The sequence below is a fragment of the Lacerta agilis genome, chromosome 4 (genome assembly GCF_009819535.1).
Source record: "Lacerta agilis isolate rLacAgi1 chromosome 4, rLacAgi1.pri, whole genome shotgun sequence".
Lineage (NCBI taxonomy): Eukaryota > Metazoa > Chordata > Lepidosauria > Squamata > Lacertidae > Lacerta > Lacerta agilis.
In genome coordinates, this window is record NC_046315.1 from 5,854,373 (window position 1) to 5,881,058 (window position 26,686).

General features: G+C 45.3%; 1 protein-coding gene across 1 annotated transcript in view; it reads left to right on the plus strand.

Moving 5' to 3' along the window:
• The window catches only part of LOC117045137, a 73,624-nt gene extending 55,795 nt beyond the window's left edge, over window positions 1–17,829 (plus strand). Inside the window, 2 exon segments of the mRNA XM_033145928.1 lie at window positions 4,864–6,491; window positions 15,629–17,829. Coding sequence (XP_033001819.1) covers window positions 4,864–6,491; window positions 15,629–17,558 — 3,558 coding nt within the window. The 3' untranslated portion in view covers window positions 17,559–17,829.
• Window positions 17,830–26,686: the final 8,857 nt, after the last annotated feature.

A 26,686-nucleotide genomic window follows, 5' to 3' on the forward strand; every position in this document is an offset into this window, starting at 1 on the left:
CGTTCAGCTAGCCAGTGCCATCCCTGCTCGCTGTAACGCAAGGGGACGGGGAGCCGGTTTGACGCAGCATCAATCTGGCTTTCCACCACTTTGCCTAAACTCCTTTTAAACTTCAAAGTTTCCTGATCGTCGCAATGAGAGAAAAGGCTGGGACCCTGGGGGCAAAACAAAGCTGAGGAAATCTCGCTTTAAAAAAATTACCCCGGCAAAAGGACAATGGAGCAGATATCGTTATCCGGGTGAGGTGAAGGGAATAAAGAGGATGAATAGGGTGTCGGAAGGGAGAGATATTCCTGATTGTCCTGTTTACAAACAAAAGATGTGGTTGTCACCTGACAGGATTTTGTGTGGGTGGGGGAACTGACCATTTGCATTTCTTGACTTCTGCCATTCTCTTGGCTACTCTAGTTTTATTTGTTCACTAATGAAATCCCTTTTCCTGTATCAGATGGATCTGTGTGTTTTTACCTACTCTGGGATACAGAAGTTTAAAAAGTGGAATGAGGGGATACATTTCAGAGATACAGTGTACAAGAATAAAGACAAAAATGCATACCCAAGCGTAACAAGTTTTCCTTAAGGTTCAAAGTTTTGTTTTCAGATTGATACATTTGTATCCCCTTTCAGTGAAGATTTGAAAGCTAAACAGCTTTACCCTATTCTTACGCGGGAGTCGAAACAAAATAGAAAATTCTTTCCAGTAGCACCTTAGAGACCAACTGTGTTTGTTCTTGGTATGAGCTTTCGTGTGCATGCACACTTCTTCAGATACCATGGACTTCCATTTCATGCGGCTCAATGTGGTGCCTTCCATAGTTCCAGTTACAGGTGGGTAGCCGTGTTGGTCTGCCATAGTCGAAACAAAATAGAAAATTCTTTTAAGTAGCACCTTAGAGACCAACTGTGTTTGTTCTTGGTATGAGCTTTCGTGTGCATGCACACTTCTTCAGATACCTGGGAGTGTTACCAGTGTTAACAGTTCTTAATGAGGTGTTTTATTGGTGGTATGATGAGCCTTGCGGAGGGTTCCATTTGTCTGAAGTGGCTCTGCAAGGCTAAAAGGAAGAGAATAAGGAAAAAAGTGGGGGCTGCAGCTTTAATAGGCACAGTGATTTTTCTCCCCTCCTACTGCCTCTCTGTAAAGCAAGCAGAGAGAGTTTCTGTGCTCCTGTACCAGTACATCTTGTTCCGGAGTTCCAGCATCACAGCGTCACCAACAGGCACCCACAAATGTTAGTTCTTCCTTCCTTCCTTCCCTCCCTCCCTCCCTCCCTCCCTCTTCCAACTTTAATAAAATATTGGGGGGCGGGCAGGTAAGCCCCAACTCACATCCCCATCATTAAATATGGTCATTTAGTACAACATTTTATTCCGAATATTTTTCTTCTTCTTGTTTTCCTCCTCTAAAAACAAAGTGCGTCTTGTGGTCCGGAGCGTCCTATGGAGCGAAAAATACGGTGCCTTGGTTTACCAACTTAATATTTCCAAAACAGGGGTGTTCTTAAATCGAAGTACCAATGTAGTAATAATAATCATTTTAATTTATACCCTGCCCATCTGGCTGGGTTACCCCAGCCACTCTGGGTGGCTTCCAACACATATATAAACATGAAACATAAATGGTAATATTCGGATCCCATATAAAAAAGAACGTTAACTTTAAAATGAACAACTTATACTAGTGGCCAGAATTGTGGAAACCTTTTGTGAAAAGTGTATTTCTGAGGTTTGATGGCTCATAACACCACTTTTGTTGGGAGTAATACCATAAAATTATATATCAATGGAAATTTAATTTAATGAAGAATGTAATGCAATAACTTTTATGAAGGAGTATTTATTAGAACAGCAGTCATAAAGAAAAAACATGAAACCTTTGGTAACCATTGGCAACTTTTAGTTTAAATTATGGCCTTAAAAGGCCTTCCCGTGAAGTGAACCAAGTTTTACGTTCTGCAGTTGTAATAATGTGAAACCAAGACTGAATTATTGCCTCTGTTAATTGGGCTTTATTGCTGGGTTGCTTCTGACTAACAAGTTTCTTTAGTCGGCTCCATAGATTTCCGATTGGGTTAAAGTTTGGGCAATTCCCAGGCCATTCCAGCAGTGGAATAGGATTATATTGAAAGCACCTTTTGCAAACAGCAGCAACATGACATGGAACTGAATCCTGTTGAAATTGAAAATAAACAAATATTTATATAAATGGTTCAGTATCTGGGAAAAGATCACCTGCGGAACACTTCAGTTTCAGCTCAAGTACTTCATTCATTCATTTTGGGGCATTTACATTCCCATTAATGATGCAAATTCTGCCCACACCTTTTGCTGCCATACAACCCCAGGTCATCACACTATCTGGGTGTTTCACGGTCGGTGTAGTGCAAGTAGGATGTAAATCTTCTCCGATTCTTCTCCTCGTGTATTTCATGCCATCACTACCAAGTAAGGAGATTTGGGTATCATTGCTCCACGTAACACTTTCCCATTGTTCCACTGTCCAGTTAATACTTTCAAGGTTTGCTTGAGAGATAACAATGCCTTTTTCCTTAGAATTCTAGCCTTTAGACCAGTCCTTGCACTCAACTTCACATTACATTTGCCATGTCATCTTCTAGACACCCAGATGATTTTCTTCTGTCATGTAGGGACACAGTCTCTTCATTCTTCGATCATCACTTTCCTTTGTGCACTACTTTTGCAAAGTTTTTTTGCAGATAAAGTTGCTCAAATTCAGAAGGAGGTAGACTCCACTGTGGGAGCAGGGCTGGGGTGGGAGAGTGCTAGAGCCCTGTCTAGTCATGTTTCATGGGATCAATTTCAATCTGTTACCTCCGAGGATGTGGACAGGCTGCTTGGACAAGCGAAACCGACCACCTGTCTCCTTCATCCTTGTCCATCCTGGCTAATAAAAGCGAGCCAGGAACAGCTGGGCGATGGGCTTCGCGGGGTGGTGAATGCTTCCCTCTGTGAGGGAGTCTTCCCAGACCTGCTGAAAGAGGCGATCATTAAACTGCTTCTTAAATAAACAACTTTAGACCCGGCCAATATGGCCAACTATCGCCCAGTCTCTATTCTACCATTCCTGGGCAAGGTGATTGAGCAGGTGGTCGCTGAACAACTCCAAGCACGCCTGGAGGATGCGGACCATTTGGATCCCTTCCAATAGGGATTCAGGCCTCATAATGGGACTGAAACTGCCTTGGTCGCACTGGTCGATGATCTCCGGTGGGCTAAGGACAAAGGTGAGAGCTGTTTCAAAGTTCTGCTGGATCTCTCAGCGGCCTTTGACACCATTGACCATAACATCCTTCTGGACCGTCTAGAGGGGTTGGGAGCTGGGGGCACTGTTATACAGTGGTTCCGCTCCTTCCTACTGGGCCGTGTACATAAAGTGGTGGTGGGGATTTGTGTTCAGACCCCTGGGCTCTCACTTGTGGGGTACCTCAGGGCTCTGTCCTCTCCCCCATGCTTTTTAATATCTATATGAAGCCACTGGGAGAGATCATCAGGGGGTTTGGGCTGGGTGTCCATCAGTATGCGGATGATACCCAGCTCTACCTCTCTTTGAAATCAGAACCAGTGAAGGCCGTGAAGGTCCTGTGTGAGTGCCTGGAGGCAGTTGGAGGATGGATGGCAGCTAACAGATTGAGGTTGAATCCTGACAAGACAGAAGTACTGTTCCTGGGGGACAGGGTGCGAGCGGGTATGGGGATTCCCTGGTCCTGAATGGGGTAACTGTACCCCTGAAGGACCAGGTGCGCAGCCTGGGAGTCATTTTGGACTCACAGCTGTCCATGGAGCCGCAGGTTAATTCTGTGTCCTGGGCGGCTGTCTACCAGCTCCATCTGGTATGCAGGCTGAGACCCTACCTGCCCATGGACTGTCTCGTCAGAGTGGTGAATGCTCTGGTTATCTCCCGCTTGGACTACTGCAATGCGCTCTACTTGGGGCTACCTTTGAAGTTGACCCAGAAACTGCAATTGATCCAGAATGCGGCAGCTAGACTGGTGACTGGGAGTGGCCGCTGGGACCACATAACACCAGTCCTGAGAGAGCTACATTGGTTCCCAGTACGTTTCCGAGCACAATTCAAAGTGTTGGTGCTGACCTTTAAAGCCCTAAACGGCCTTGGTCCTATATACGTGAAGGAGCATCTCCACCCCCATCGTTCAGCCCAGACACAGATCCAGCGGCAAGGGCCTTCTAGTGGTTCCCTCACTGCAAGAAGCAAAGCTACAAGCAACCAGGCAGAGGGCCTTCTCAGTAGTGGCACCTGCCCTGTGGAACGCCCTCCCAGCAGAGATCAAAGATAACTATCTGAAATTCAGAAAATACCTGAGGGCAGCCCTGTTTAGGGAAGTTTTTAACCTGTGATATTTTAATGTATTTTAATATTTGTTGGAGGCCGCCCAGAGTGGCTGGGGGAACCCAGCCAGATGGGTGGGGTACAAATAATAAATTATTATTATTATATTACTCCAAAAGAAGTGGTGTTATGAGCCATTAAACCTCTGAAATACACCTTTTTTCCAAAAGGTTTCCACAATTTTGGCCACTACTGTATATCAAAAAAAGCAACATTCAACAACTCATCAGAATCCAATAATGAATATGTTTGTTAATTACAAACAACGTAGGTAATAAACACACACCCAACTCCCTTCAGTTCTTCTCCATTCGTTTCTGAGGCTCCAATCCCTTTCTGTTTCCATTGCAGATTGTGATGAATCAGTAATCGAGAACAAGGATGACCATGATAAAATTCCCAGAGAGGAGAAACCATGTAAAAATTCGAAGTGTGGAGAAAGCTACAGTCAGAGCTCCCATTCCACTTCCCATCAACAAAATTTCATTGGAAAGAAGCCCTATCAGTGTGTTCAATGTGGAAAGAGCTTCAGTAGGAAGGACAATCTCACATCCCATCAAAGAATTCATACAGGAGAGAAACCCTATCAGTGCTTTGAATGTGGAAAGAGCTTCACTGATAGCTCCTCTCTCACTTCCCATCAAAGAATTCATACAGGGGAGAAACCCTATCAGTGCTTTGAATGTGGAAAGAGCTTCAGTCAGAGCTCCTCTCTCACTAAGCATCAGAAAATTCATACGGGGGAGAAACCTTATCACTGCTTTGAATGTGGAAAGAGCTTCAGTCAGAGCTCCTCTCTCACTTCCCATCAAAGAATTCATACAGGGGAGAAACCCTATCAGTGCTTTGAATGTGGAAAAAGCTTCAGGACGAGCTCCTCTCTCACTAAGCATCAGAAAATTCATACGGGGGAGAAACCATATCAGTGCTTTGAATGTGGAAAGAGTTTCAGTTGTAGCACGGAGCTCACTTCCCATCAAAGAATTCATAAAGGGGAGAAACCCTATCAGTGTGTGGAATGTGGAAAGAGCTTCAGTCATAGCCACAGTCTCAATTCCCATCAACGAATTCATGCAGGGGAGAAACCATATCAGTGCTTTGAATGTGGAAAGAGTTTCACTAAGAGCACCGATCTCACTTCCCATCAAAGAATTCATACAGGGGAGAAACCCTATCAGTGTGTGGAATGTGGAAGGAGCTTCAGTCGCAGCTACAGTCTCACTTCCCATCAAAGAATTCATACAGGGGAGAAGCCATATCAGTGCTTTGCATGTGGAAAGAGCTTCAGTAAGAGCACTGAGCTCACTTTCCATCAAAGAATTCATACAGGGGAGAAACCCTATCAGTGTGTGCAATGTGGAAAGAGCTTCAGTAGGAAGGACAGTCTCACATCCCATCAAAGAATTCATACAGGAGAGAAACCCTATCAGTGCTTTGAATGTGGGAAGAGCTTCACTGATAGCTCCTCTCTCACTTCCCATCGGAGAATTCATACAGGGGAGAAACCATATCAGTGCTTTGAATGTGGAGAGAGCTTCATTCAGAGCTCCTCTCTCACTTTCCATCAAAGAATTCATACAGAGGAGAAAGCCTACCAGTGCGTGGAATGTGGAAAGAGCTTCACTGATAGCTGCTCTCTCACTTCCCATCAAAGAATTCATAGCGGGGGGAAACCCTATCAGTGCTTTGAGTGTGGAAAGAGCTTCAGTCGTAAGAACAGTCTCACTTCCCATCAAAGAATTCATACAGGGGAGAAACCCTATCAGTGCTTTGAATGTGGAAAGAGCTTTAGTCACAGCCGCAGTCTCACTTCCCATCAAAGAATTCATACAGGGGAGAAACCCTATCAGTGCTTTGAATGTGGAAAGCGCTTCAGTCAGAGTGCTCATCTCACTTCCCATCAAAGAATTCATACAGGGGAGAAACCCTATCAGTGCTTTGAATGTGGAAAGAGCTTTAGTCACAGCCACAGTCTCACTTCCCATCAAAGAATTCATAGAGGGGAGAAACCCTATCGGTGCTTTGAATGTGGAAAGAGCTTCAGTTATAGCACTGACCTCACTTCCCATCAAAGAATTCATACAGGGGAGAAACCCTATCAGTGTGTGGAATGTGGAAAGAGGTTCAGTCAGCGCTCCAACCTCACTTCCCATCAAAGAATCCATATGAAGGTAGGAAAAACCATAATACAGCTTTAGGAGCCAGGCAAATCCGCACCTTTTTAACCAGACCTTTGTCTGATTGACATCTAATGCCCTTTTAAAATGTGGTGTTTTGTGTTTTTATGCTGTAACCATCCTGATACCTGTGGGTGTACGGAATAGGTGCCAACTCTTAAACTCTTTACCCCCCAATAAAATATTTGAGGAGACTACGCCCCAGTTTTGTTTTTCTGTGTTTTTTTCAAACGCAACCTTTTATTCCGTAATCTGCCATACAATTTCTCTTTCAATTTGCCCTCTTATAAAACAAAAAATAAACACACAAAGGTCATGAGGAAAACAAAATACAGTGGTACTTCCGGTTACATACGCTTCAGGTTACATAGACTCCGCTTACCCAGAAATAACGCTTCAGGTTAAGAACTTTGCTTCAGGATGAGAACAGAAATCGCGCAGCGGAAGCGGGAGGTCCCATTAGCTAAATTGGTGCTTCAGGTTAAGAACAGTTTCAGGTTAAGAACAGACCTCTGGAATGAATTAAGTACGTAACCAGAGGTACCACTGAACAAGGAAATACAAACGTGGACAGGTCCCATCTTTGCAGGCCAAATGCAAAAGTTTCTTTAAGCAGGGTTTCCCAAACTTTGGTCCCCCGCAGTGTCAGTGTTTTGAAAAAATAAAGGTCCTGACCTCCTTTGCCTCCTTTGCCTGGTCCTCAGACCATAGTCAGCACAAAGAGTCCTTGAAAAAGAGCCCTTTGCAGAATGCTGCTTTTATTACTAAAACTAAAACTTCTCCTGAAGGGGTTAATTAGCTAACCTGGATATATTTATCCGAATGTACTGTTAGAGACTCTTTTAAGAGGAAAAAACTCTTTCCTATGGAGACTCTTTTGAGTGGATTGCACTCCTGACTGGCATATTACTGTGTAAGCTATGACTAAGAGTCTGGAGATAACAGTACAAGGTCAACCTTGCACATGGAAGTAGGAACTGTCTAGGTCAGAGACAGATAGGATGGCCTTGCTGAAGTGCGCATGCTAGCACAGGAACCAACTCAGGGCTAAATGTCCTTTTGCCTTATATGTACAAGGAAATGTACAACCGGAAATATTCCTTATATGGACAAGGATGTTATGTATTGCAAGAACAGGAAATGTTCCTTATATGGACATGGACAAGATTCCTGGGGTGGGAAGATGAGCCAGAGAACTGTCTATAAGAACTGTCTGAAAATTGACTAGCTTTTGTACTTGCTTGTGTGCATTTACCTTCTGCATGCAGAATAAACAACTTTTTCTCTGAAGCAATCCCCTCGAAGTGTCTTTTTGACTCCTGTGATCCCTCCCTTTGGCGTAACGCGAACCCAAGGTTAACGAAAAGGTCTGCAAGAAGGCTGCACTCCAACCACCACCAACAGCTTTACACCTCAAACGCAACCAGCTTTCTACCATCCAACCCAAACAGATCACTACACACACACACACACACACACACACACACATACATATACACAAGCATATTTTGGTGAAACATTGCACGGAGTCATGCAGGCTTTGCCAATTGGTTGTAGGCCGCTGACTCATGCTGATTCTGTTCCTTTTGTATTAAAGAAACAGTGGCTAATTTTTAACCCATGACAGGCAGCTCCCGGACTACAGATCCCATTAACCCAGAGCCAGCTGCCTCAGCACGGATTTCGAAGTCGGCCAGTACCCGCAGTCGGGGAGTCCTCAACTCCACCTGCGAGACCGGCTCTGTCAGCTCAGGCAGGGAGACCATGGAGGGCAAAGGAAACAGGAAGCATCCCTCCTAGGAGACCCCCCTCACCAAAACCCCAACCCCAGAGTCTCTTCAGCCCCCTCCTCTTCCTTTGGCTGGAGTCAGTCTGGGCGCTGCCCTCCAAGGACAGGTGGAAAGGCCTGCCAGGCAGGGAGCAGATCCTGCAAAACCCCCAGCAGGATAACCTTAGTCTTAGGCAAAGAAGGGACAAGGGAGTTCCCTGTCTCCAAGGTGTGGGGCTTTCCTTCTCTTCGATCGGGCCACAGGTAGGCCAACTCCCGCCGAGCTATGACATTCTGCAGAGGACAGAAAAACCTGGGTCAGATGACATGTCCTGCTGTCCTTTGCCAACAACAAATTGTTTATCGTGTTGAATATATGCTATATGGTAATTTATGGACCTAATAGGTATCTAAAGCCATTTGCACGTAACAAAATATGTATTTTATCAAAGTAATTGTTGAACTGAAATATAATTAAGACGTATGTTTTTTTGGGGGGGCAAGAGAGTGGGGCCCTAAGCTATAGCTTGTTTAGCTTATCCGTAAATCCGTCACTGCCTGTGGTTTCCAGCAATTGCGATTCAGAAGCACGCACCTTGTACGCCTCCTTCCGGCAACTCCTGCAGCCAAGCTGGTGCCAAACGTCTTGCTCTGCTTTCCCTTGGACCACATCATTGAGGCCGAGAGGGGGGTCTTGTCGTCTGGGCAGCCCAGGACTTCCAGACACATGGACCAGGCTGCCTTATCCACCTAGCTCCGTAATCTCTTGGCTGTTAACGACTGCAATAGGTCCTGCAGGAAAAGGCAAGGGCTGAGATGGCTAAAGATAGCTTGGTCATGTATAATGAGATAAGAATCCAATGTCTTTGTTCAGACCCTGTCTCTCCGGGGTTTTAAGTTTAGTAATTAATTGCATTTCAGCAACTACTCTTTCCAGTCTATTTCCAGCTATTTTGAGATCTTGTATAGAATGTCCTGGGAGATGGAAGTGTTCTCCTACTGGTTTCTCTGTCTTATGATTCCTGATATCAGTGCTACTTGAAGGAATTTCTTATTTTTTATTTTGTTTTGACTATGGCAGACCAACACGGCTACCTACCTGCAACTAGTACAAATATAATAACCTTTGAATCAATACACAACACTCTCCTTCCTTTGAGGTTTCTATGCAGAGATCGGACGGCCATCTGCCAGGGATGCTTCAGCTGAGATTCCTGCCTTGCTGGGGGTTGGACTAGATGACCCTCGGATCCCCTCCTATCTCTCCACTCCTGAATTCGAGGAGGAGGTTCCTTGCCTCCTGCAAAGCCCTTTTCCCTGCAAGCTGTTTCTCTGCTTTCCGGCCGACAGAGGAAGATGCTCCAAGTCCAACCAAGAGCCTCACCCCCAAAAGGATATCTGGGTATTGGCGTAGCCCCCCTAAATCCATAAAAAATAATAAAAATCTGAGATTCTACCAAACAAGAGAGGGCTGAGCTGGGACTCGGCTTTGCAAGGGTTAAAGTGAACTGAGCTGCCTTCCTAGAGAGGACAGGAAGCAAGAGGGGGCCAGGTCCTCCAGAGCCAAGGCCCCTCCCTCCCCAGTCCTTTCCTGCAAGGGCTGCATGGCTGTCCCCTCCTGGGATCTGGTGAGTCTCCTCTCTCTCTCTTCCCCCCAGAGGGTGCAGTGGGGAGGCGGTGGGGGTCCCACGGCTGCAGCAGGGGAGGGTGCCAGCCTGGGGGGCCTGATCTGCTCATGCAGGGGGAGGAGAGGGTCCTGCCAGGGAGGGGCGAGGTCTGCAACGCTCTCCTTCCTGGAGATCACAGGATCCCAAACTCATTCGGCCTTTCAGAAAAAAATGACTCCCACGAAATCTCCCTTCTTTAAACAAAGGAGTCCCTAGGACTTTTAACTCTGTGTGACATCGCTCAGCGTCATTGCACAGTTACAGGTGGGTAGCCGTGTTGGTCTGCCATAGTCGAAACAAAATAGGAAATTCTTTTCAGTAGCACCTTAGAGACCAACTGTGTTTGTTCTTGGTATGAGCTTCCGTATTTTGTTTCATCATTGCACAACAGAGGAAACATGTGCAAATGGTTTTCCAAAGCTGGACGAGCTCCCCTCCCCCCCCCCTAAAAAACCCACGTGGAGGAAGGAAGTTACGGTGGGAGAGAAAGGCCAGGACTAAAGAGAGGGATCCCAGCCCATAGTCAGGCTGCTGCATTGCAGACCAGTTTCCCAGTCGTCTCCAAGGGCAGCTCAACACGGAGGCCACTGCAGCAATCTCTGTCCCAACGGGATTGTTGCTACTCTGGGCACTGCTACTCTGAGCCTCTAGGGAACTTGGCATCAATAGCTGTGTGTGTGTTAAGCTATTGAATAACAACAACAACAACAACAACAACAACAACAATAATTTTTCCGCCTATATTTCAAGGGAGATGTCTTTGGCCCCGCCCACTTGGCCCTCAGGGGGTTGGCCAGATACATACCTTGCCCTCAGAGTAAAGTAAAAGGGACCCCATCCCAGGAGTCTGTCTTGAGAGCGGCAGAGAGTCCAAGTGCAAGAAAAGGAGACAGAAGCAGGGGAGTGGGGGTGGGGGTGAGGAGCCACTCCTGAGGACCCCCGGGTGAGGACCCCCACTAGAGCCAAGCATCCATTTTTCACAAGATACAATCAATTCCTTTGTTAGTTGGTTCTGACTTCATGCATTGACTGGAAGGCAGTAGAAACCTGGTTGATTAATATCACAGAAATCCCTTCAGTTGCCTCCACATTTTGCATTGCTAGACGGGGCTCCAAACAGGACAGAGAACATCCCATAATGGTCTGCTGATGGCCCATCTGTTTTCTGGGAAAGCATCCATGCAATGAGATTTCACACCCTTCAAGTCTTTGTCAATCTCTTTCTAATATTTCTCCCCATTCTCTGTTTTGAATCCTTGTTTCTTTTTCAGGGAAAGGATCATTTTGCAGAAGTGGACCTGGATTCCTGTGAGGCAGAGAGGCCTCCGTTGGACACCAGAGAGAGGCCACTGGGTAAGGAGGAAGGTGTTTTTTCTCTCAGCAGGTAAGGCTTTCTCAAAGGCCCATCTGTAGTTAGAGATGCCCTTCTACCTTGAGGTAGAAGAAGGATGAGCGGTGAGAGGGAAAAGAGGGAGAAGCCTGGGAAGAGGAGGTGTCAGAAGCTGAAGGGCTAACAGGGTTTAGTGAGCTGCGAGATTCTGTGGCAGAATGCAGTGCAGAATCAGAGGCAGAAGAGGAAGGAGGTGAGTGGGAGGAGGGAAGTCGAGAGGCAGAGGTGAGTCAGGAGAAGGAGGAGACATCGGTGTCTCCCTCTCCTTTTTCCAGAATCCAGGACACCCCCTGCATTGCAGGAATCTGCTAGATCATCCAAGACAGATGGTCATCCAAAATCGGCTTATTTTATTTCTAGATGGATCACTCAATGCTAATATTGGTTTCTAAGCAGTGGACAAATGAGAACAAATAGTGGCCTGGACTCACCTAACCAGCCCCATCCACTGCAAAACTGGGCCTGCCCCCCATTCCTCCCCCTCTCCATGCCCCCATGAACCCCTTGAATTTAGGGCATTGGGAGTGACTCCCCAGAACAGATCACGAGGAGAGGAGAAAGTGGATCCTTACATCAGGGAAAGTGGAATGCTAGCGTAGGCAGAATGACTTGGAAAACACAAGGTGAAGTACAGCTTTTGCACTAAGAAGTACACCAATAATTAAAGCACAGAATAAAACAAGCACCCAGAATTAAAATGTGCAGCAAAGAAATCCTATTTACAGGAAGGAAACGAGAACATTGTGTAGCAGATCATATTGATGCTGTCTCAGAGGAGGACATTTCCCTTTTTCTTTTAGGGTCCTTTGAAGATCTCGCTGTTCGTTTCATGGACGAGGAGTGGGCGTTGCTGGATCCTGACCAGAGAGCTCTGCATAAGGACGTCATGGAGGAGAATTGTGGGATCGTGGCCTCTCTTGGTAAGGCTCTCTGTGGGATTGACATATCTGCCTGGAAATTCAAAAAATACCTCTATGTGACCAACATATATTTTCACAGGGCTCAACAGTGGCCCCTATAACACCTGGGAACCTAACACCCCCACAATAAACAGTAAATTACAGTTTTTTCTTTGAACAATCTTCCTCAAATTATTCCTTTTTCTACCACGATTGGGCTGGTCTGAACTGCCCAGGCCATATTAAATGTCAGCTTCAGAATTGTTAGGAAAGGTAAGTAGCTTCAGGTTTTCTGTTTTTGTTTTTGCTCCTGTCATTCTTGGGTTGACCAAAGAGACGACTGACATTGGAGATGGAGGGGATGCCATGACTGGGCCAAACAAAATCCATCCCAGAGAAGAGCCAGGCTTATTGAATCACAGGTAGTTGTTGAAGCGAGGATGATGATGATAGTAATACAGTGGTACCTCGGTTTACAGACTTAATCTTTTCCGGAACAGGAGTGTTCTTAAATCGAGGTACCACTGTAGTAATAATAACCATTTTTATTTATATCCTGCCCATCTGGCTGGGTTACCCCAGCTGCTCTGGGAGGCTTCCAACACATATATAAACATGAAACATAAATAGTAATATTCTGATCCCATATAAAAAAGAATATTAACTTTAAAATGAACAACTTATACTAGTGGCCAAAATTGCGGAAACCTTTTGTGAAAAGTGTATTTCTGAGGTTTTATAACACTACTTTTGTGTGGAGTAATACCATAAAATTATATATCAATGGAAATATAATATAATGAATAATGTAATGCAAGAACTTTTATGAAGGAGTATTTATTCGAACAGCAGTCATAAAGAAAAAAACATGAAACCTTTGGTAACCATTGGCAACTTTTAGTTTTAATTATGGCCTTAAAAGGCCTTCCTGTGAACTGAACCAAGTTTTACGTTCTGCAGTTGTTATATTGTGAAACCAAGACTGAATTATTGCCTCTGTTAATTGGGCTTTATTGCTGGGTTGCTTCTGACTAACAAGTTTCTTTAGTCGGCTCCATAGATTTCCGATTGGGTTAAAGCTTGGGCTACTCCTAGGCCATTCCAGCAGTGGAATAGGATTGTCTTGAAAGCACCTTTTGCACACAGCAGCAACATGACATGGAACTAAATCCTGTTGAAATTGAAAATAAACAAATATTTATATAAATGGTTCAGTATCTGGGAAAAGATCACCTGCGGAACACTTCAGTTTCAGCTCAAGTACTTCATTCATTCATTTTGGGGTATTTACATTCCCATGAATGACGCAAATTCTGCCCACTCCTTTTGCTACCACATAACCCCAGATCATCTCACTATCTGGGTGTTTCACAGTCTGTGTAATGCAGATAGGATGTAAATCTTCTCCGATTCTTCTCCTCGTGTATTTCATGCCATCACTACCAAGTAAGGAGATTTGGGTATCATTGCTCCACGTAACACTTTCCCATTGTTCCACTGTCCAGTTAATATTTTCAAGGTTTGCTTGAGAGATAACAATGGCTTTTTCCTTAGAATTTTAGCCTTAAGACCAGTCCTTGCACTCAACTTCACATTACATTTGCCATGTCATCTTCTATACACCCAAATGATTTTCTTCTGTCATGTAGGGACAGTCTCTTCATTCTTCGATCATCACTTTCCTTTGTGCACTACTTTTGCAAAGTTTTTTTGCAGATAAAGTCGCTCAGATTCAGAAGGAGGTGGACCCCACTGTGGGAGCAGGGCTGGGGTGGGAGAGTGCTAGAGCCCTGTCTAGTCATGTTTCATGGGATCAATTTCAATCTGTTACCTCCCAGGATGTGGACAGGCTGCTTGGACAAGCGAAACCGACCACCTGTCTCCTTGATCCTTGTCCATCCTGGCTAATAAAAGCGAGCCGGGAATGGCTGGGCAATGGGCTTTTATGAAGGAGTATTTATTCGAACAGCAGTCATAAAGAAAAAAACATGAAACCTTTGGTAACCATTGGCAACTTTTAGTTTTAATTATGGCCTTAAAAGGCCTTCCCATGAAGTGAACCAAGTTTTACGTTCTGCAGTCGTAATAATGTGTAACTAATTACAGGTAGGTAGCCGTGTTGGTCTGCCATAGTCGAAACAAAATAGAAAATTCTTTCCAGTAGCACCTTAGAGATCAACTGAGTTTGTTCTTGGTATGAGCTTTCGTGTGCATGCACACTTCTTCAGATACACTGAAACAGAAGTCACCAGACCCTTAAATATAGTGAGGGAGTGGGGAGGGGTATTACTCAGAAGGGTGGTGGGAATGGGTGATCAGCTGATGGGTGTGGAAAACCTGTTGACAACTCTTAACGGCTGCAATTAGTCTTGCAGGGAAAGGCAAGGGGTGAGATGGCTAAAGATAGCTTTGTTATGTATAATGAGATAAGAATCCAATGTCTTTGTTCAAACCAGGTTTCTCCAAGGTTTTAAGTTTGGTGATTAGTTGCAATTCCGCCACTTCTCTTTCCAGTCTATTTCTGAAATTTCTTTGTATTAAGACAGCTACTTTGAGATCTTGTATAGAATGTCCTGGGAGATTGAAGTGTTCTCCTACTGGTTTCTCTGTCTTGTGATTCCTGATATCAGATTTATGTCCATTTATCCTTTGGCGTAGGGTTTGGCCTGTTTGTCCAATATAGAGAGCTGAAGGGCAGTGTTGGCATTTGATTGCATACACAATGTTGGAAGATGAGCAATTAAATAGTCCTGAGATGGTATGTTTGATGTTGTTGGGACGATTAATGGTGTTGTTCGGGTTTATGTGGCAGCAAAGTTGGCATCTGGGTTATACCTGTGATATTTTAATGTATTTTAATATTTGTTGGAGGCCGCCCAGAGTGGCTGGGGGAACCCAGCCAGATGGGCGGGGTACAAATAATAAATTATTATTATTATATTACCCCAAAAGAAGTGGTGTTATGAGCCATTAAACCTCTGAAATACACTGTTTTCCAAAAGGTGTCCACAATTTTGGCCACTACTGTATATCAGAAAAAGCAACATTCAACAACTCATCAAAATCCAATAATAAATATGTTTGTTAATTACAAACAACGTAGGTAATAAACACACCCTCAACTCCCTTCAGTTCTTCTCCATTTGTTACTGAGGCTCCAATCCCTTTTTGTTTCCATTGCAGATTGTGATGAATCAGAAATCGAGAACAAGGATGACCATGATAAAATTCCCAGAGAGGAGAAAGCATGTAAAAATTCGAAGTGTGGAGAAAGCTACAGTCAGAGCTCCCATTCCACTTCCCAACAACAAAATCTCATTGGAAAGAAACTCTATCAGTGCATGGAATGTGGAAAGAGCTTCAGTCAGAGCACCCATCTCACTACCCATCAAAGAATTCATACAGGGGAGAAACCCTATCAGTGCTTTGAATGTGGAAAGAGCTTCAGTCAGAGCTCCACTCTCACTAAGCATCAGAAAATTCATACGGGGGAGAAACCCTATCAGTGCTTTGAATGTGGAAAGAGCTTCACTGATAGCTCCTCTCTCACTTCCCATCGGAGAATTCATACAGGGGAGAAACCCTATCAGTGCTTTGAATGTGGAAAGAGCTTCAGTCAGAGCTCCAACCTCACTTCCCATCAAAGAATTCATACAGGGGAGAAACCATATCACTGCGTGGAATGTGGAAAGAGCTTCACTGATAGCTCCACTCTCACTTCCCATCAAAGAATTCATACAGGGGAGAAACCATATCAGTGCTTTGAATGTGGAAAGAGCTTCGTTTGGAGCACTGATCTCACTTCCCATCAGAGAATTCATACAGGGGAGAAACCCTATCAGTGCTTTGAATGTGGAAAGAGCTTCAGTCATAGCTCCTCTCTCGCTTGCCATCAAAGAATTCATACAGGGGAGAAACCATATCAGTGCTTTGAATGTGGAAAGAGCTTCATTTGGAGCACTCATCTCACTTCCCATCAGAGAATTCATACAGGGGAGAAACCCTATCAGTGCTTTGAATGTGGAAAGAGCTTCACTGATAGCTCCTCTCTCACTTCCCATCGGAGAATTCATACAGGGGAGAAACCCTATCAGTGCTTTGAATGTGGAAAGAGCTTCAGTCATAGCTCCTCCCTCGCTTCCCATCAAAGAATTCATACAGGGGAGAAACCATATAAGTGCTTTGAATGTGGAAAGAGCTTCATTTTGAGGACTCATCTCACTTCCCATCAGAGAATTCATACAGGGGAGAAACCCCATCAGTGCTTTGAATGTGGAAAGAGCTTCACTGATACCTCCTCTCTCACTTCCCATCGGAGAATTCATACAGGGGAGAAACCATATCAGTGCTTTGCATGTGGAAAGAGCTTCACTGATAGCTCCTCTCTCACTTCCCATCAAAGAATTCATACAGGGGAGAAACCCTATCAGTGTGTGGAATGTGGAAGGAGCTTCAGTCGCAGCCACAGTCTCACTTCTCACCAAAGAATTCATACAGGGGAGAAACCCTATCAGTGTGTGCAATGTGGAAAGAGCTTCAGTAGGAAGGACAGTCTCACATCCCATCAAAGAATTCATACAGGAGAGAAACCCTATCAGTGCTTTGAATGTGGAAAGAGCTTCACTGATAGCTCCTCTCTCACTTCCCATCGGAGAATTCATACAGGGGAGAAACCATAACAGTGCTTTGAATGTGGAAAGAGCTTCATTCAGAGCTCCTCTCTCACTTTCCATCAAAGAATTCATACAGGGGAGAAACCCTACCAGTGCGTGGAATGTGGAAAGAGCTTCACTGATAGCTCCACTCTCAATTCCCATCAGAAAATTCATACAGGGGAGAAACCTTATCAGTGTGTAGAATGTGGAAAGAGCTTTAGTCACAGCCACAGTCTCACTTCTCACCAAAGAATTCATACATGGGACAAACCCTATCGGTGCTTTGAATATGGAAAGCGCTTCAGTCAGAGTGCTCATCTCACTTTCCATCAAAGAATTCATACAGGGGAGAAACACTATCAGTGTGTGGAATGTGGAAAGAGCTTCAGGAAGGGCTCCAACCTCATTTCCCATAAAAGAAGCTATACAGGGGAGAAACCATATAAATACTTTGAATGTGGAATGAGCTTCAGGAAGAGCTCCAACCTCACTTCCCATCAAAGAATCCATATGAAGGTCGGAAAACCCATTATACAAGGGAGAAACCACATCAGTGCTTTGAATGTGGAAAGAGCTTCAGTTGTAGGACAGATAATTCATACGAAGGTAGGAAAAGCCATTGTACATCTTTAGGAGCCAGCCAAACCGTACCTTTTTAACCAGACCTTTGTCTGATTGACATCTAATGCCCTTTTAAAATGTGGTGTTTTGTGTTTTTATGTTGTAACCATCCTGAGACCTGTGGGTGTAGGGAATATGCGCCAACTCTTAAAGGCCTAGGTGTCTTTGCCCCCCAATAAAATATTTGAGGAGACCACGCCCCAATTTTTTTCCTGTGTTTTTTTCAAACGCAACCTTTTATTCCGTAATCTGCCATACAATTTCTCTTTCAATTTGCCCTCTTAAAAAATAAAAAAATAAACACAAAGGTCATGAGGAAAACAAAATACAGTGGTACTTTGGGTTACATACGCTTCAGGTTACATAGACTCTGCTAACCCAGAAATAACGCTTCAGGTTAAGATCTTTGCTTCAGGATGAGAACAGAAATCGCGCAGCGGCAGCGGGAGGTCCCATTAGCTAAATTGGTGCTTCAGGTTAAGAACAGTTTCAGGTTAAGAATAGACCTCTGGAACGAATTAAGTATGTAACCAGAGGTACCACTGTACAAGAAAATACAAACATGGACAGGTCCCATCTTTGCAGGCCAAATGCAAAAGTTTCTTTAAAGCAGTGTTTCCCAAACTTTGGTCCCCAGTAGTGTCAGTGTTTTGAAAAGATAAAGGTCTTGACTTCCTTTGCCTCCTTTGCCTGGTCCTCAGACCATAGTCAGCACAAAGAGTCCTTGAAAAAGAGCCCTTTGCAGAATGCTGCTTTTATTACAAAAAGTAAAACTTCTCCTGAAGGGGTTAATTAGCTAACCTGGATATATTTACCTGAATGTACTGTTAGAGACTCTTTTAAGAGGAAAAAACTCTTTCCTATGGAGACTCTTTTGAGTGGATTGCACTCCTGACTGGCATATTACTGTGTAAGCTATGACTAAGAGTCTGGAGATAACAGTAGAAGGTCAACCTTGCACATGGAAGTAGGAACTGTCTAGGTCAGAGACAGATAGGATGGCCTTGCTGAAGTGCGCATACTAGCACAGGAACCAACTCAGGGCTAAATGTCCCTATGCCTTATATGTACAAGGAAATGTACAACAGGAAATATTCCTTATATGGACAAGGATATTATGTATTGCAAGAACAGGAAATGTTCCTTATATGGACAGGGACAAGATTCCTGGGGTGGGAAGATGAGCCAGAGAACTGTCCATAAGAACTGTCTGAAAATTGACTAGCTTTTGTACTTGTTTGTGTGCATTTACATTTTGCATGCAGAATAAACAACTTTTTATCTGAAGCAATCCCCTCGAAGTGTCTTTTTGACTCCTGTGATCCCTCCCTTTGGCGTAACGCGAACCCAAGGTTAACAGAAAGGTCTGCAAGAAGGCTGCACTCCAACCACCACCAACAGCTTTACACCTCAAACGCAACCAGCTTTCTACCATCCAACCCAAACAGATCACTACACACACACACACACACACACATACACATACACAAGCATATTTTGGTGAAACATTGCACGGAGTCATGCAGGCTTTGCCAATTGGTTGTAGGCCGCTGACTCATGCTGATTCTGTTCCTTTTGTATTAAAGAAACAGTGGCTAATTTTTAACCCATGACAGGCAGCTCCCGGACTACAGATCCCATTAACCCAGAGCCAGCTGCCTCAGCACGGATTTCGAAGTCGGCCAGTACCCGCAGTCGGGGAGTCCTCAACTCCACCTGCGAGACCGGCTCTGTCAGCTCAGACAGGGAGACCATGGAGGGCAAAGGAAACAGGAAGCATCCCTCCTAGGAGACCCCCCTCACCAAAACCCCAACCCCAGAGTCTCTTCAGCCCCCTCCTCTTCCTTTGGCTGGAGTCAGTCTGGGCGCTGCCCTCCAAGGACAGGTGGAAAGGCCTGCCAGGCAGGGAGCAGATCCTGCAAAACTCCCAGCAGGATAACCTTAGTCTTAGGCAAAGAAGGGACAAGGGAGTTCCCTGTCTCCAAGGTGTGGGGCTTTCCTTCTCTTCGATCGGGCCACAGGTAGGCCAACTCCCGCCGAGCTATGACATTCTGCAGAGGACAGAAAAACCTGGGTGAGATGACATGTCCTGCTGTCCTTTGCCAACAACAAATTGTTTATCGTGTTGAATATATGCTATATGGTAATTTATGGACCTAATAGGTATCTAAAGCCATTTGCACGTAACAAAATATGTATTTTATCAAAGTAATTGTTGAACTGAAATACAATTAAGAAGTATATTAATAGTGAAATACAATTAAGAAGTATGTATTTTTGGTAGGGGGGCCCTGAGAGAGTGGGGCCCTAAGCTTTAGCTTGTTTAGCTTATACGTAAATCTGTCACTGCCTGTGGTTTCCAGCAATTGCGATTCAGAAGCACGCACCTTGTATGCCTCCTTCCGGCAACTCCTGCAGCCAAGCTGGTGCCCTACGTCTTGCTCTGCTTTCCCTTGGACCACATCAGCGAGGCCTAGAGGGGGGTCTTTTCGTCTGGGCAGCCCAGGACTTCCAGACACATGGACCAGGCTGCCTTATCCACCTAGCTCCGTAATCTCTGCACCAGTGGGTTCCCAATTAGCTAAGTACCACAGAGCCCCTGTTTTTCAAAATCCAAGCCATGGACCCCCTCCTTTCGGAAATGTTGATATCTCCCTGGTAGTTTTTGTTATGTGAATGGTGCCATGGACCCCCTGGATGGGTTGTGCAGACCTCCTGGGATCCACGGACCACCAATTGGGATCTACTGCTCTATAATGTTTAATAATCTAAGGAGCACCTGCAGAATCCATGGCCCATCTAGTTCAGCATCCCAGTCTCACAGAGCCCGTGGGAAACCAGGAAGCAGAATTTGACCACGGGCCTTTAAAGGAATATAAGGCGACTGCAAGCCAAGTGAATAACGAGCTCTCTCGGCCGATTGCCAGGCAGCCATTCTCAGTCCGGTACGCTTCCTAACGACGTGTGTAATTAACAGTCTTAGCAGAGATAAGCACAGCGTGCCCCTGGAGTGTAAGTCCAATTAAGGCTTCTGAACACGATAGTTCTTTTCTAAGACATCCTTTATTGCAGAAATATATACATCAGCCGGGAGTCCATCGACTCTGCATCTTGGCTTGTAGCACACAGAAAACACACTGCGACACAGAAAACACAATAGCAATAACAGAAACGAAAGCATCCAGTGTGTGGAACGTCACTTCCTGTACAGCGTTAACCCTGTGTTAACCTAATTCTACAACAGCCTTATCACCTTGCTGGTGTTTTCCAGCATAGCTCTGTTGGTAGGGCATGAGACTTTTTAAATAATAATAATAATAATAATAATAATAATAATAATAATAATAAAGTATAAGTTTTCAAATCTACAAAAACAGGAAAAATACAATACAGTTAATTAACCGACACACCAAATTATTTCTTGTTACTCGACTTCCCTCCCACCCTTCCATGGTTTCCTTAAATTATCTCTTACTGCTGCATATTATAATAATTGCAACCGTTCTTCCAATCATTTTATTCTCTTAACAATTTTTACTGCTGAGCTTACTCCCAACCCACTCGTGTTTTAACATGCTTGCAGTAATTTTTTTTTTAAAAAAATATATTCTACAAATAGTTTCCAGTCCTCTTCAATGATGGCCTCTTCTTGATCTCTGAAGAGCATGAGACTCCAGGGTTGCGGGTTCAAGCCTCACGTTGGATGAAAGATTCCTGCCCTGCTTTTAATATTTGATGAATTATTGTATTTTAATATTTTGCATCTTAAAGAGCAGAGACATCACCTTGTTGACAAAGGTCTGTATAGTTAAAGCTCTGGTTTTCCCAGTAGTGATGTGTGGAAGCGAGAGCTGGACCATAAAGAAGGCTGATTGCTGAAGAATTGATGCTTTTGAATTATGGTGCTGGAGGAGAAGCAGCTGTGGTCCGAACACTTTCATGATACTTCATCGATCAGGCGCCAATATTTCTGCCGGCTCCCGTCCACCCGTCCCGGCTGCCTGGACATTTATCCTTTGGGGGCCCCTCTGCAGAAAGGTGGGCTTTGGCACACTCGTGCTGCATCGTGACTCAGGCCTGGATTTAGGAATTATCTTTGGCATTGTATACAGCCTGACCGCGTGCATGTTTACTCCAAACTCAATTCTGCTGAATTCATTGGTGCGCACACCCAAGCGGGCAAGCAGAGGTCAGCCATGAAACTTATCAGAGGACCCCGGGGCCAGTGACTGCCGCTCAGTGTCACCTACCTTGCAGGATTGTTGTGAGGATATGGAGAGATGGAGGCCCAGGCAACCTTGAGCTCCTTGGACAGGTGGGATATGAAACGTGATAAAAACATGAGGAGAGCCCCGGAATGGCAGTGTCTGGGTTTCAACACTGCTGTCTGGGCATGCGTGAGCCCTTATTATATCACAAAGCAGAAATCTAGCAAATCAGCAGAACTGTACTCTATTCACGCTTTCCTCTCCCCTTTTATGGCCTTGGGCACATCCCACGACCGTCCTTGCTGCAAAGTCTGCTTGCCTTGTCATTGCCAGGCTTATTGGATTTATTAAAAGGGTTCATCATCATCATCATCAATTTATTATTTATACCCTGCCCATCTACCTCAACTAGTACAGTTATAACAACCTTTGAATCAATACACAACACTCTCCTTCCTTGGAGGTTTCTATGCAGAGATCGGACGGCCATCTGCCAGGGATGCTTCAGCTGAGATTCCTGCCTTGCTGGGGGTTGGACTAGATGACCCTCGGATCCCCTCCTATCTCTCCACTCTTGAATTCGAGGAGGAGGTTCCTTGCCTCCTGCAAAGCCCCTTTCCCTGCAAGCTGTTCCTCTGGTTTCCAGCCAACAAAGGGAGATACTCAGAGTCCAACCAAGAGCCTCACCCCCAAAAGGATATCTGGGCATTGGCGTAGCCCCCCTAAATCCATAAAAAAGAATAAAAATCTGAGATTCTCCCAAGCGAGAGAGGGAAGAGCAGGGTGGACTCGGCTCTGAAAGGGTTAAAGGGAACTGAGTTGGCTTCCTAGAGAGGACAGGAAGGAAGAGGGGGCCAGGTCCTCCAGAGCCAAGGCCCCTCCCTCCCCAGTCCTCTCCTGCAAGGGCTGCATGGCTGTCCCCTCCTGGGATCTGGTGAGTCTCCTCTCTCTCTCTCCCCCCAGAGGGTGCAGTGGGGAGGCGGTGGGGGTCCCAGGGCTGCAGCAGGGGAGGAGACCAGCCTGGGGGCCCTGATCTGCTCATGCAGAGGGAGGAGAGGGTCCTGCCAGGGAGGGGCGAGGTCTGCAACGCTCTCCTTCCTGGAGACCAGAGGATCCCAAATGGCTCCCAGGAAATCTCCCTTCTTTAAACAAAGGAGTCCCTTGGACTTTAACTGTGTGTGACATCGCTCAGCGTCATTGCACAACAGAGGAAACATGTGCAAATGGTTTTCTAAAGCTAGACGAGCTCCTCCCCCTAAAAAACCCACGTGGAGGAAGTAAGTTACAGTGGGAGAGAAAGGCCAGGACTAAAGAGAGGGATCCCAGCCCATAGTCAGGCTGCTGCATTGCAGACCAGTTTCCCAGTGTCTCCAAGGGCAGCTCCACACGGAGGCCACTGCAGCAATCTCTGTCCCAACGGGATTGTTGCTACTCTGAGCCTCCAGGGAACTTGGCATCAATGGCTGTGTGTGTGTTAAGGTATTGAATAACAATAATAACAATTTCAATGGAGATGTCTTTGGCCCCGCCCACTTGGCCCTCAGGGGGTTGGCCAGATACATACCTTGCCCTCAGAGTAAAGTAAAAGGGACCCCATCACAGGAGTCTGTCTTGAGAGCGGCAGAAAGTCCAAGTGCAAGAAAAGGAGACAGAAGCAGGGGTGTGGGGGTGGGGGTGGGGAGCCACTCCTGAGGACCCCCGGGTGAGGACCCCCACTAGAGCCAAGCATCCATTTTTCACAAGATACAAACAATTCCCTTGTTAGTCGGTTCTGACTTCATGCCTTGACTGGAAGGCAGTAGAAACCTGGTTGATTAATATCACAGAAATCCCTTCAGTTGCCTCCACATTTTGCATTGCTAGACGGGGCTCCAAACAGGACAGAGAACATCCAATAACGGTCTGCTGAGGGCCCATCTGATTTCTGGGAAAGCATCCATGGAATGAGATTTCACACCCTTCAAGTCTTTTTTAATCTCTTTCTAATATTTCTCCCCATTCTCTGTTTTGAATCCTTCGTTTCTTTTTCAGGGAAAGGATCATTTTGCAGAAATGGACCTGGATTCCTGTGAGGCAGAGAGGCCTCCGTTGGACACCAGAGAGAGGCCACTGGGTAAGGAGGAAGGTGGTTTTTTCCCGTTTGGTCTCATTCTGTTGGTTTTCCAATTCATCTGAGGGTTTTTTTCATCTTGTTTTGAGGGGAGGCAGTTGGGAACAAGGGTCCAGAGTAAGGGAGATATATTTCTGCACAACAAATATATGAAATTTGCACAAACGTCCAAATGCTCTCAGCAGGTAAGGCTTTCTCAAAGGCCCATCTGTAGTTAGAGATGCCCTTCTACCTGGAGGTAGAAGAAGGATGAGCGGTGAGAGGGAAAAGAGGGAGAAGCCTGGGAAGAGGAGGTGTCAGAAGCTGAAGGGCTAACAGGGTTTAGTGAGCTGCGAGATTCTGTGGCAGAATGCAGTGCAGAATCAGAGGCAGAAGAGGAAGGAGGTGAGTGGGAGGAGGGAGGTCGAGAGGCAGAGGTGAGTCAGGAGAAGGAGGAGACACCGGTGTCTCCCTTTCCTTTTGACAGAAGCCAGGACACCCCCCTGCATTGCAGGAATCTCTGCTAGATCATCCAAGACAGATGGCCATCCAAAATAGGCTTATTTTATTTCTAGATGGATCACTGAATGCTAAAATTGGTTTCTAAGCAGTGGACAAAGGAGAACAAATAGTGGCCTGGATTCACCTCACCAGCCCCATCCGCTGCAAAATGGGGCCTGCCCCCCATTCCTCCCCCTCTCCATGCCCCCATGAACCCTTTGAATTTAGGGCATTGGGAGTGACTCCCCAGAACAGCTAACGAGGAGAGGAGAAAGTGGATCCTTACATCAGGGAAAGTGGAATGCTTGCGTAGGCAGAATGACTTGAAATACACAAGGTGAAGTACAACTTTTGCACAAAGAAGAACACCAATGATTAAAACACAGAATAAAACAAGCACCCAGAATTAAAATGTGCAGCAAAGAAATCCTATTTACAGGAAGGAAACGAGAGCATTGTGTAGCAGATCATATTGATGCTGTCTCAGAGGAGGACATCTCCCTTTTTCTTTTAGGGTCCTTTGAAGATCCTGACCAGAGAGCTCTGCATAAGGACGTCATGGAGGAGAATTGTGGGATTGTGGCCTCTCTTGGTAAGGCTCTCTGTGGGATTGACATATCTGCCTGGAAATTCAAAAAATACCTTTATGTGACCAACCTCATATATTTTCACAGAGCTCAACAGCCCCCCCCCCATAACACCTGGGAACCTAACACCCCCACAATAAACAGTAAATTACAGTTTTTTCTTTGAACAATCTTCCTCAAATTATTCCTTTTTCTACCACGACTGGGCTGCTCTGAACTGCCCAGGCCACCTTAAATGTCAGCTTCAGAATTGTTAGGAAAGATAAGTACAGTGGTACCCCGCAAGACGAATGCCTCGCACAACGAAAAACTCGCAAAACAAAAGACGAATTCATCTGGTGAGGTACCACTGTAAGCCGCCCTGGAGCCGCGTGGCGCCGCGTTTTAAGGCTGCAGCAAGCGCTGCAGCTTTAAAACGCGGCGCTGCGCCTTAGCTAAAAAGGCTTACCTTTTGGCTCCGGTGGGGAGGGGTGTTTTCCGCGTCGCGTCCGCCATTTTGGATTGACTCAGACATGCGCAGCCGATCCAAAATGGCGGACGCGACGCGGAAAACCCCTCCCCACCGGAGCCAAAAGGTAAGCCTTTTCAGCTATGGCGCGGCACGGCATTTTAAAGCTGCAGCGGACGAACAGTTCGCTCGCTGCAGCCTTAAAACGCTGCGCGGCTCCGGTGCCGGCCGGCGCCCCTTCCGACCGGCGCCCCCGGACTTTTTTCCCCATAGGAACGCATGAATTAAATTTTAATGCGTTCCTATGGGAAATGGTGCCTCGCAAGACGAAATTTCTGCAAGACGAAAAGTCTTGCGGAACGAATTAATTTCGTCTTGCGAGGCACCACTGTAGCTTCAGGTTTTCCGTTTTTGTTTTTGCTCCTGTCAGTCTTGGGTTGACCAAAGAGACAGCTGACATTGGAGATGGAGGGGATGCCATGACTGGGCCAAACAAAATTCATCCCAGAGAAGAGCCAGGCTTATTGAATCTCAGGTGGTAGTAGCAGGGAGGATGAAGAGGATGATGATGGTGATGATGATAGTAATAGATTGGTACCTCGGTTTACAAATTTAATCTTTTCCGGAACAGGACTGTTCTTAAATCGAGGTACCACTGTAGTAATAATAATAATTTTAATTTATACCCTGCCCATCTGCCTGTGTTGCCCCAGCCACTCTGGGCGGCTTCCAACACATATATAAACATGAAACATAAATGGTAATATTCTGATCCCATATAAAAAAGAATGTTAACTTTAAAATGAACAACTTATACTACTGGCCAGAATTGTGGAAACCTTTTGTGAAAAGTGTATTTCTGAGGTTTGATGGCTCATAACACCACTTTTGTATGGAGCAATACCATAAAATTATATATCAATGGAAAGATAATTTAATGAAGAATGTAATGCAAGAACTTTTATGAAGGAGTATTTATTCGAACAGCAGTCATAAAGAAAAAAACATGAAACCTTTGGTAACCATTGGCAACTTTTAGTTTTAATTATGGCCTTAAAAGGCCTTACCGTGAAGTGAACCAAGTTTTACCTTCTGCAGTTGTAATAATGTGAAACCAAGACTGAATTATTGCCTTTGTTAATTGGGCTTTATTGCTGGGTTGCTTCTGACTAACAAGTTTCTTTAGTCGGCTCCATAGATTTCCGATTGGGTTAAAGTTTGGGCTACTCCCAGGCCATTCCAGCAGTGGAATAGGATTATATTGAAAGCACCTTTTGCACACAGCAGCAACATGACATGGAACTAAA